The sequence below is a fragment of the Daldinia childiae genome, assembly GCF_008694065.1.
Source record: "Daldinia childiae strain JS-1345 chromosome Unknown Scaffold7, whole genome shotgun sequence".
Taxonomy (NCBI): Eukaryota; Fungi; Ascomycota; class Sordariomycetes; order Xylariales; family Hypoxylaceae; genus Daldinia; species Daldinia childiae.
In genome coordinates this window covers 1,243,293-1,255,793 of record NW_022984648.1, presented here as the reverse complement: position 1 = coordinate 1,255,793, position 12,501 = coordinate 1,243,293, and the positions used below count along the sequence as shown (strand labels likewise).

The 12,501-nt window shown below is 42.8% G+C and overlaps 1 protein-coding gene across 1 annotated transcript; it reads left to right on the top strand.

Annotated features, from left to right (window-relative positions):
* Positions 1 to 10,533: 10,533 nt before the first annotated feature.
* Positions 10,534 to 11,682, top strand: GL218_06631 (uncharacterized protein; the record flags this gene model as incomplete). Its single annotated transcript, XM_033583355.1, has 1 exon — positions 10,534 to 11,682. One exon carries the CDS (start codon positions 10,534 to 10,536, stop codon positions 11,680 to 11,682), a length of 1,149 nt encoding a protein of 382 aa, XP_033433552.1.
* Between the last annotated feature and the right edge of the window lie 819 nt (positions 11,683 to 12,501).

The following is a 12,501-nucleotide window of genomic DNA, read 5'->3' as shown; positions in this document are numbered from 1 at the left end:
GAAACCACATATACAGGCGTCCCTACCTAGATGTAAGAAGTGCCCCCGTCGGAATTAGTGAATTCCTGGGTCGGGAAGTCGTTCTCTAGACACAACTTAAACTTTGTGTTCATATCGTGGTTTAGTGTCGCACCTATCCCCTCTTTCAATGAGCCCCTGATCAACTAAGGGGGGTTAGGTACATAATATTTTAACCATACCAACCACTTCTTTCCTTGGTTACCCATCAACCGCATAACAGAAAAGTAAGTGCTAGACACTAAACAACTTGCATCATTCAACAGCTACTGGCAGAAGGCAGGCGCAGGCGCAGGCAACTAGGTTACAACCCAAACAGAGAAGGTTGCATAATTAAAACTCGAGACTCTCAGATTAAATTCTTTCAACTTTCAACAATTAATAATAACAACTTCAATAACAATATTAACACTATCATATTCAATTCGCAATACCTACCTAACTAGAAGACAAAATGGTTCTATACCAAGCTATCTTGAAGTCATTTGCGTACCTCAACTCAAAAATACAACCTTCCAACCCATCTATACCTATGGAACAGCTGCGCGTCCCGTACGTCGTTGCCTATCTCCACAATTACTCACTTTCCACTCTACTATTATTTCCATCACGCTCTTCTTTTAGAGTTATTGCTCTTTTGCCTCAGGCGGCGTGAAGAAAGTCGTAAGTAACTCTCCCCGGTATAGGATTTAACCAAGATACATGATTACTAATCAACAAGAGAAGAAGAGAAAGAAGCCAATTGAAACTATATCACCAACATACAATATCTGCTTTTGCAGAAATGTCTTGAGAATACAACTTCATTCAGATCTCAGACATGGCCTTACACGCTGGTAGCTCCACCCCCTTTCTTCTACTCATTTAGATCATCAATGACTATGCCCACTCGGCGAAGCCATTCTCTACAACATATTACTATATTACCCCTCCGGCAGATACGGTATCTATCCGTCCCACCAATGGATAAATCTTTAACAGTTTCAAGAGAAGATATTAGATTATGCAGACCCAGTTGCATTTGGAAGACAACTACATACCCAGGCGAAGTAACTTTGGAAACCCACGAAAGACGTGTCATTGAGAATCAAGACAATACATACCTCGTAGAGTATGTTGGACTAGACAATGGATATGTCAAATGGCTATCAGAAAGAGAGTTAGGCGATGACAAGGATGAACTTCCACTGTGGTCAAACCAAAATGGACCGACTCAGGTTTTTCCTTGGGCACTGCTGAGCGCTGGGGGTGATTCTATCTCCGTTATAAGAAAGCGTGTTCGGCGCGTTTTCCCCTGGTCAAAGTTGGCTACCTGGCGCCGGCGCTAACCAGGTAGAGTAATGCTGTAGGCAGGTAGGGGTTGAGGATGCTATAGGCAGGAAGTAGAGGATCTCTCATGTCAAGCGAAACTCTAGCTCTGTCTTTCTTTAAGGAGGTGGTATTCTAGACGTCTAAAAGCGCTATAGATGCGCAGCTGTAGCTACCTAGCTCATAGCAGCCAATAGACGTTAACGTTTTCATCATCACCATCATCAATGATGAACTTCTAGCAATGAGAGCATTGTTACATAAACTACCTAATGCGATGATTTCGGGACGATTATGCTGAATGTAATGGATTGAGAACGAAGCATTACGGCGGAAAGACGATGAAGAATATTGGTCATTACAGGGTAGATAGGGCTATCCAAGCTACCTCATTATACACTCACTAGATAGATAGTTAGTACTTACTTGCTCTAAGCATACAATATACTACAACCATACCCATACAATACCCTCACTTATACAATGACCTTGATACAGCGCATCGTGTCGTTGCCTCCTTCCCAGTAAGCCTCACAGAGGTTTACCATAGCCGCTAAAACAGTTGTTTAATACCTCCTACGGACTGTAATATATTGAGCGTATTTAACAGACGGTTAGTCGACGAGTGGAAGAATAGCTGCTAGGATGTATTTATCATAGCTATCATCAGCGCTACTACGGGGTCAGGGAAATACATCCTTATCTAAGACTGTAATCCTATAAAAGAAACCTCAACCAAAACTCACTGGATGAAAATACTATAGGGGAAATGGCGCTCGTTAGTAGAGTATCTACGAAACCAAAGGCAAGAGGATACGCTTCCTTGATGATATGTGAGGTAGCTAAGCTTGACGAACTAGATGTCAAGAACAACAAGGACGTAGTTCCTACTCTTCACTTTGAGTCTAATAAACTTATTCTAATCGTGATAAATGTTGAATATGCATATTCTAGGACGGGTTGATTCGGATACATTCTTCGGAACCTATATACTAAGATAGAAATGAGACGGACAGCCTAAGATTTAGTGAGAGAAAGTCTTTTATTTTATAGCAAACTATTAACAATTCTAATTACAGAAACGATAAACATATGTTGTAGCAAGTAAACATTCTAATAATCAAACATAACTAGTCCTATCAATACTGATTCCGTTCATCAACTAACGCAATTAAACATAGCAGCATACGTAGACCCTATGGCGAAATTTTAGTCTTACTGTAGGTAGTAAAAGCTAGATACTAGCATTATCTACAATGGTACCAGAAGCTATCACTTAAGACGTAATTGGTTATACGCAATTGCGACGTCGTTTCGGCGACAGAGGCCGTATATCAGCACGGCGACCATGATCACTAGAAGCAGCCATGTCATGTATATCGCCAGAGATGCTAGTACTGGCAGGACTAGCAATGTTAACAGGGCTAACATTACGCTATCGGGAAATTTGATGTCGTCCATTTTGGTGAGTGTTAAGAACAGATACCTAGGTCAGATTGAAGATTTTAAGCTTGATAAGGCTGGTGGATGGTGATGGTGGTTGAGGTCTCATATGAGCGGTAAGGATAGCGGGATTTATAGGTGATTGTAATTATGCTTGGTAGAACAAGGTGTTGTTGTTATAGTTCGTCGTTGGAAGAGTATGTTGATTGGCTGATAAGGAGGGTGTTGTGTTGGGCTTGGTGTTGGTAACTCTGCTTTTATAGTAACAAAGACCGAGTTGCGATGAACGGTGCTTTATGACTTTTTACTTGTAGGTTTGGGTAGGCTGACCAACTACGCTAATAGATGTTCATGGTATATTGTGAGTCGGTAGAGGTATTGACGTTAGCCTTTTTCCAGAAAGGGGGCGGTCGTAGGACACTTAAATTTGGATTGAAGATAGGGGCTTTAGAATTGTCGCCTCTGCGAGCGTATAGAACCCAGCTTTGGTAACTTAACCTTTATGAATCCAGATCAAAATAAGCTCCTATATACTCTCTTAAGAGCGCCACGATAATATGTCTAATGCATATGCTTGAACTAAGAAGATTTGTTCTGGAGATGCGAGAATTTGGAAGAAGAAAGGGAGAAAGGGGAGGACTTCGCTATAGGCTTTAGTATTAGGAAAGATTGCAATATGTAAAGATGTCCGGTGTATCATGAGGTCGAGCTAGAAGACATAGAAACAACTTGAATATTCGGCAAGAAACTCTAACTAAGTCATGGGAGCCCACGGTTATCACTGGGTACCGAAAGTGTCCTCCTTTTTCCCCAGATGTCTCATCAGAATACTGACATGGTGCGAGAAGAGAGGAAGGCGGGCATATTGGGTATTCTCCGAGGATGAATTCCAGTACACCACTGAGTCCCGATGAAGGAGAAGCTGTGTTAATTCCCTGTCTGGTCATACTGAAGCATCATCACGAAAGGGTCTCTTCCTATCTGTACATTACGTTGTCTATTAGCTTAACTCAACTCTAGACTTATGCAGCTTGATTGATCTAGTAACTCACAAGTAATAATATTTTTTACTAAAGATTATATGGTCAGCTCTCTTAGTCTACTTACTACCCCTCGTCCCATCCTCGAGTCCCTTAGGATATCATCAACTCATCCACCAGAACCCTACTCAACCTAACTTTCTTCGGAACGCACGAACTAAGGGGAAGTCTAGAGTACCTAGATTTGCGCGCTACAATACAAGGAGTCTAGTTCTCAGACTCGGTAATAGTTAACAGTGGCTACGCCTACCATGTCTCAGGCTTAATTAACCCCCCACAAGCCTCAGGATAAAACAAGCCTCCGCATCGACAATACTATAGCTGAATCATCTCCAACTACCCAGGAAGCGATGTTTCTCGTATTCAAGAGCCAACTACCTAGCAATAGTCTTCTTCGCGACAAAGAGCGAAGGTAGTACTACCTCATCTACCCGAAGTACCTACCTACCTAACCTAAATCTCCTAGAACCAAAGATCGCGATATGCTGGATTAAATAGGTTAGGTACCTAGGTACCCAGGCTAAAAAAAAAAAAAAAAAAAAAAGACAAGGAAAATGTTTATCTGTTTTCCATTCACAATCCGAATATGTCAAAAAGATGGACGAGCAGGGAGTCGAACCCTGGGCTTCTCGCATGCAAAGCGAGCACTCTACCACTGAGTTACACGCCCCGTAGTGGTATGCCGGTCGTTGCCGACCTGACTGTTAGATTCGCCGAACTTGGCTTATCTATAGGGAGATGGTGCTCCGTATCTATCCTCCTATTGGCGGATGTTGAAGTTTAACTGCAAATTGGGGCTTATATATTAACTATTGTCTAGCCTATGATAATGTGGTAGGTATGGGGTCGCTTGTTAGCGGCTTCAATTGCTAGTCAATGGCTAGTCGATTGTTAGTATAAGCTCCAGTACGATAATAAGTGTCCCTTACTACGAAGCTACCTAATCATAGACGATGTTTCGAATCGCTAAACTACCTGCTCCTCGTGGGAGCTATTTTTACTTAATATTAGCTTCTTACCGTCCCGTCCCTCGCGATCCAACATTAGGTATTCTACGGTAGACTGCCTAAATAGGCTTCATCTTTGAATGAACAATCTAGGCAACGAGATCTACATAGTGCCTATTTCGGAAGATAAAAGCTTGTGAGGATGCACAGAAATAGCTTAGGAGGAGACGTGCGACGAGCCGCTAGCCCTGGGTAAGGGGTTGAACTTCGCATTTGGGCAGCTGGAAAAAAAACGTATGTTCTAATTGTAGAAACTGAGGCTCAACAGCCACGGGGCTCAATATGGACAGAGAAGGGGAAAAGAAGGGGACGAGAACGTAAGTCGAGGTCCTGAATAATTTCCCAAGGGCTTCGTAGATATTAAATACAATTCCCCATTGCGTGGCTTACGATTCATGTATATAGTGGCTGTTGACCGTTACGGCAGGTCGGTAGCTGCGAAACAACTGGGAGGATTCCCCGGAACCAAGATACGGGTTCGCGATGTTTCATAGATACCCGAATGGGATCGCTTATAATTGTACTTTAAGAACTTGAAATTTTTTTCATCTGGAATGAATTATCCTTAGCCTCCGCAAATAAGATACCGGAAGGATGAGGCGTAGCCGTTTGTTATTGCGAACGCCTAACTCTGAGAAGGGTGTCTTAACCAAACTTTCACTTGCGACGGCAAGATGCACATGGCAATTCAAACTTCTACTCTTAGCGTAGAAACAACCGGTAAGGGGTAGAAAACATGGTAGTGATTCTATTTCTGGAAGCGACAGGGAGAAGTTCGATGCGCCCCAAACCGATAAGCCTGAGATGCAGTTTGTTAGTAGTTCGATGACCGATTTGGCAAGCTTGCGCAATAAACGAAAGTAGATAGAAGACATCGAAAGCTCAATAGTTGTCGTGATATTGGCTGTCGTCTTGTGAGTAACACGGCCTAGCTAGTTGGCCTATCCTCATGTAAAATGCGCCTCTTGGCTTCCTATTCCGACCCCATAGGCCTCTCCCTACCTACATAATCATCACTTGAACAAGTCCGAACTTACTCATCTCACTATAATAATGTTAGATTGCTGTCTTGCTGGAGACATATTTGACCTAGTGGTCGTCTTGTATGTAATGAGTCCTGTCTAGGAACTTGGACGCGTCTGCTCGCCAATCACCGGTGGCCTCCGTTTCAACTCTAGGGATCGACTGCGGCTGAGAGCTGGGCGAACTCGGGGATTAAGCAGACGCCTCCTGACCATAGTACGTCCCGATTAGGGCACATATACGGCTCCCGCGACGATTTCGGGTACCCTATTCTGACACGGCAGATGCTGGCCCCATTCGTACAATGTAGTAAGCAGCTCATGGGCCATGATTAGGACTGAATACAGAGTGCTGTTCGCTTACACCTTAGATCTTTGAAAGCGAAGTTGCGCCTCAAATCAGAACGTGAGTTTTCTAGGAGGAAGCTGACAAAGCCAAGTAGCTCAACTTGGCACCGGACTATAACTCTATCATGGCAAATAGAAGTTAGACTTTCGGTATGCAAGGGAACAAATGCCATGTGCTACTCTGAGGTGATATTTTAAGACGATAGTTGCATCTTAGGCTCGGCCGAAATCGTCTATCAGGCTGCCGGGACACGCGCAGGGGGCGTTTCTAGTTCATAAATCAACTGCCAGTAACCTCATTTAGCATTCAGTTCGCAAGTTGACCGGGACAAAACCCCTTATGCAAGCATCCGGGGCAACCGATAAGACAACAGGAAAAGCTGTCTTGCAAACGTAGTTTTTGAGGCGTCGTGACAAACGTCGATGTCATTTCCCATTGATTAGGTGGCTGGAGATGTGTCTTAAAGATGCTAACCTGCTTTAGATGGTAAGCTTAAGCTAGATCCGTAAGATCTACAGAGCTTGAATCAAGGATATCGAGCTATAAAGGATTAGTCTTATTGGATCATCATCTTGAATTTTTTCTGTGGTGGTTGGTTGAAAATTAGTTGACGTTCTATGGTATAGTTGATGAAAAAGAGTGAAGGTACTATAGAAGCTTGTCACGTTAGAATTCGTGGGATGCATTTTTAGAAACGCGATCAGGATTAAGGTTGTGGAGATCAATGCTAGCCTAAATCCAGCTTAACCAAAATAGGCAAGAGAGCGACGTTTCTTCTCGACGTTATTGGTTGTTTTGGACATGGATTAGTGAAGTGTGACGCCATAACCGTCGAAACGTGGATCGCATCTGGAAGTACGTACTTTGATGTACTAGTAGAATTACAATAAGACTTGAATTTCATGGGATGTATTCTTAGAAACCAGTAATTCTGGGTACGGGGAAACCTTACCAGAGGATTAACTACCATGGATGAATGCATATGTTTTAAGGGAGGATATTGTGGCGAAATAGTCGAAAGCAGGTTCCGATAATGTCTCCCGCTCAAACGGAAGATGATGCGCGAGCGAGACAACATATGCGCTCAAGCAGATGCAAGATTCAGGCTATTATTTGGCGAAGAGCGAGTTTTTGGAACCGGGCCCTCGGCAGAGTAAGTGATATGTCATAGGGCCTTTAATACATTGAATGTTTGATGAATTATACGCAGGTACTCATGAAGCAGTTTGAATGTCAAGAGCTGTTTTGTCACTAACCATCCGTAATCGGAAACGTGTCGGAACGAAGCACATCGTTGCCTCTACTCGTAGTGAATTCGGGTTACACCGTTTCATGAATTTAAGGGGTAATATACTATTCGGTCCATTATTCGATATAGTAAACTAAAAGTCCTTTTGTAAGTACGATTAAACATTTCGAACTCAGATCGTAGTCTGTCAACTCGATCCAGTAGCTTCGAGTAGGTCCGGGGGTAAAGGATTCGATCGCATTGTATAGAAGGATGCATAATACATGACGGATGATGGCTGACGACGAATGCTCCTGTAAAGGTTGTCGAGATCATCTCCCCGCACTTAACGATAGGATAATCATAACTCTCGCAATAGATTAGGAGGGAGCGCAAAACATCGGAAGATTTGCCTGACTTTTATGATAGAGCCTATCTGATGGACAACCGACGAGATGCATGAGTATGATTTGCGAGTAAAGCCTGACGCTAAACATGACGTGAAAGGGTGTTGTGAACCCGTCGAAAAGGCTAGCAGTCTAAGTGGCTAGGCCCTGTATAACCTCAATGCTACCCAAGCGGCCGAGTTTTAACGATAGACCAATCACTCAAGTACGACGGCCATCAGCGTTGCAACCTGTCTGATGCGGGTTGCATCCTCAAGATATGGTTGGCAGATTCGGAGTCGGCGTCTCCCTCTTTCGTTTCTCACATGACGGTTCAAACATCTCGATCTCCCTTCTCCTGAAAACTTACATATCGAACTAATTGAGTCGGTTTGCTGAGCGGGAAGGTCAACTACGAAAAAAAGCCGAATAAAATCATTTCTCCCTTGCTAACCCTGTCGTGAAAGGAGATGGCAGCGTGTAGTTTGGAGAAGTGTTCCGCTATGTACCTGCCGTATTAGAGGATAAATCGTCGTAAAAGTCTCGGCGATAGTCGGCGGTAATGTAGATCACTGCTGTACAATACAATACTGTAGATTTGGGTGCTCGGTGAAGAGATAATTTTGAAGACGACTATCCACTCGCGATGAATGATGTTGTATGCAAACAGCCACTACTATGGTACTATTAAAATTGAGGCGTTCTTAATTGCTATTGATCTATGTATGGTAATGTAAGGTAAGGAAGAAATGGTACGGATAATAAAAGAACGGGTCTCCCGAGTCCCGGCGGGCTATGACAGGCGACTTAGACATGTTGTACATTCGTAGACGCAGTACACGTCGTACATAACCGGCCGCAGTGGCTAGTACCATTGGGGTCTAGGGGTCTTGCGGGTTCTAACGGCTCCAAGTTAGTCGAATAGATCACTAATTCTATGTACTTAATGCATTGAAAGCCTGAATTCTAGAATTATATCGCACGATGTAATACATAATAACTGCATGATTTTACATATCAAGTTTATACTATTTAAAAATGTCGCAAAGATTAACTCCGTTAAATCGGTGATCAGCTTCAAGGGTCTCGATCCAATATGCTAGGTACATACTTTAGGTAGGTTCGCATAATGTTCATCTTTTTAACACAAGTCAGCCTTAGGTAGTGCTACGCGTATGAGCCTTGTCTACCTCTATGCATCTTTGCGCCACAGAACCTCGAGTAACTTACTTACCTATGTCGAGTGACAATCACCTCAAAAGTTTGGCTGACGGGCTTGTAAGTTTATCGTCATGAAGGATTATCGATGAACGAATCTCCCGTAGACCCAATCCTATCTATCACCGACTCTATTGTATGTACTTGGTGCATACGAAATAATGGAGTTTTTTTACCTCGAATAACCTGACCAACCCAATCCTAATCACTGGACCCTTAGGCGATCATGTCCTTGAATGGAAGTATTTTTACAGATCCCGTTGGCAGAACTCCACAATGCTGGTCTGTCCGCTGTCCTCTCGAATGTTTATTCAAGTCCTCACACCGAGTAAAAGGCATAAATATGTTTAATAAGTACCTATCTACATAGGTAGACATAGGATGACATTATGGCATCATGGTATCACGGTTTTAAAAGCAGGCGAAGCTGATCATATATCATATAAGTTAGGTAAAATGTTGGTAGATGCACGGACAAAATAGCATACATTTATTGAAGAAAGCGTACGGTGGCTATACATAGCATCGGTTGTCCGATTGCTTTTCGGCCCAGCCCTCCGATTATTATTTCATAACCAGTTCTCCCCCCAAGTTTGCTAACGTAGATTTGATCCATTTCGATAGATTTTTATTTTTTATTCAATTTTATATATCGCGTGCAACATTATCTTAACCATCGTCTGTACGAAACGAACGAGACCTAACATCGTCGACTTGTGCAACTCACATCTATAATATTCATCAAGTCATGTAAGTGTTCAACGGCCGCTAATACCTTATTCGAAGCACCCGCCGCTACCTTAATTCCCATATTCACTTTGAAACAGCACACATTGGACCACTAAGATGTAGAGAAGAGTCGGGATGGTCCGCCAAGTGATTTATCTCCTCGAATCGAGCCCTTCAATATTCTTATTTAGGACCATCTCTTTATTGTCTATCGTATTCTTCTCGATATTACTGTATTAGTTACATCCTCTGCACACTTTCACTTAGAACTGGTTTCTTCTTGATGAGAGAAGGATGAACTAGCTAGTTCTAGTTACGCACCTACCCATTCGTGACACCCCTCAACCTTGTCCAGGGTCTGAAGTCCTGAGAGTTACAACACCCGCTAAGACTTATGTTCCAGTGTTCCAGGTTTCCAGGTTCAGGGGAACACATTGTACCCCCCTGTCCCATGTCCCCCTGTCTATAAGGTACGTAGCTACGTTCCCCCCACCCTTCACTTATATCCATGTACATACCTACACGGAAAACGCAGTTCATGGGAATAATATGTATGCCACCCACTGCCCAACTTCTTTTCTTATGAAATATCTTCATGTCCACAGTTCATTCGAACCCCACGATGCACTTTCCATAACTGCCTTTTAAGAAAAAGAGCTGGCCTCAGCTTACATTCTTTACGGATCGACAGGTTCAGTTCCACCTTTAACTCACTTATATTACTATACTATATCGACGCCTAAGCGCTTCACCGCCGGCGGACCCATATCCCATATCTTAACAATATGACCACCACTACTATGTCTGTAGAACAACCACACCCATCGAGTGGTTTGGATGAGGTTCGGAAGTCAGTGGCTTCTAGGATATCTAAGGAATCCCGTGAACAGTCCAGAAATAGCTTTGCATCATATTCGACCTGCGAAGAGGACCTGGCCGACGTGTTCGCCGATATGGACGATACGTGTATGATCGAAGAGGCTACGGTTTTGGATGCTCGGGAGGTTACTATTGCCACCCCTAAGTTACCAGAGAAGAGCGCACTCAGGACATCAAGACTCTTGAATACTCTACAGCGTATCTCGACCGAACCGATCACCGACCCGCACGATGCTTACCTTTCTTCCGAAGAGGATGCTTCTTCGTCTGCAGACGACTTCTCCGACTACGAGTATGATTCTAACAGCGACGAATCCGAGAAGTCTCCAGCGCGACGTAAGAGTCAGGAGGACACAGCTAGGGCCGTCTCGGTAATATATATCGGAAAGCCTTTCGTAGTGGACTTGTCAAGCGGTCGAAGATCGGTATCACCTATCCGAAGACCTCGAACAAGATCCTCCTCTCCTTCTATCCGCACAAGCTCGTTTGAAGGTCGACCAGGTCCGTTACGAAAAACTAGCTTCGCATCCACCATGGATATACCTAGGGAGAGTCCTTCCTTCCTCAACCAGGACCCCTTTGCTACCAATAACTACAAGCTTGAATCAGCATCGAAGGGACCGGCACCTACTGACGTTATCCCTCGAGCTAAGACTCCATTCCATCGTCTTCAAAGATCGATGAATCTAGTAAGGAAGCGTAGCCGTCCAAATCTTAAGGACGCCGCCTCTAGAGATAGTATCCTTAGTTTGAGATCTATATCAAGCTCAACTACTGATCTTCAACTCACATTAAATACGTTACGCACAGCCGGCGAGGAACCGCAGCAGGTTCGCAGATCCGAGACAGTATCTGCTGCCCCCGCACGGCCTCAGACCCCCGTGACTTACAACGACATCATGATGTCGGCGCGGAGGGAATCAAACCCACGATTACTTACTAAACTACCGCCATCGACACAGCCTATGAGCCCAAGCCCAACAACATTAAAGAGGGGCATATTAAGCGGTCTCAATATGAATCGGCGGCGGAGTTTACGGCTTGTTAAGCCGTAAAAGCTCACGCTCTTTACTGTTATAATTTCTTATTAATTTCATTAATCTCGGGGCATACAGCTAGGAGGCGCTACAGAGGCAACATGGAGTTAGGTTTGGAGGCGCATCATCACTACTGCAAGTTATAGGTGCATTGAGTTTGACAAACGTTCATGGGAGAGTGTTAATTGATACCTTGGGATATGCCTGTTAATGAGTAACGGCCACAGTGTAAGGGAAAAGTTAGTAGCAATAAGCTAATGGGAGGATTACATGAGTCTATTTGACGCTGCTATAGCGCTTAAAAAGGCTCTTAGATGAATTATATCACGTCACAACTCATTTTGATTTCACCTTGAATGTATTTTCTTCCTTGACTTCGGTGTGTGCGACAGTGTTTATGGCTTATCTTGCAACATATACGGTGGACCATTATGACATTAATGCCAAAATCAAGAAAATAGGTGGCACTATATCTAATAAGGTAATAGTAAGGCAAAAATACAGTATAAGCTCAATTAATATACGCTGTATATACATTTAATACCCCTTTTAACCTTATACCATAATAACTTTACGAATATTTATTTAAATATTTTTCAAAAATTATTAATATTTTGATTAAAAAAAGACAAAAATTATAATTTAAATTGCATGTGATTTAACCTAAAATTAATAGTGTTATTAAAAAGGTTATAAAATTAATTAAAAGTTAAATAACCAATCAAATATGGCTTTTACTTTAACTTTAAAATACTTAAATTTAATAATACTTATACGTATTTAAATAACTTTACTAATATATCATTTTAAAAAATATAATTAATATTATTATATAAC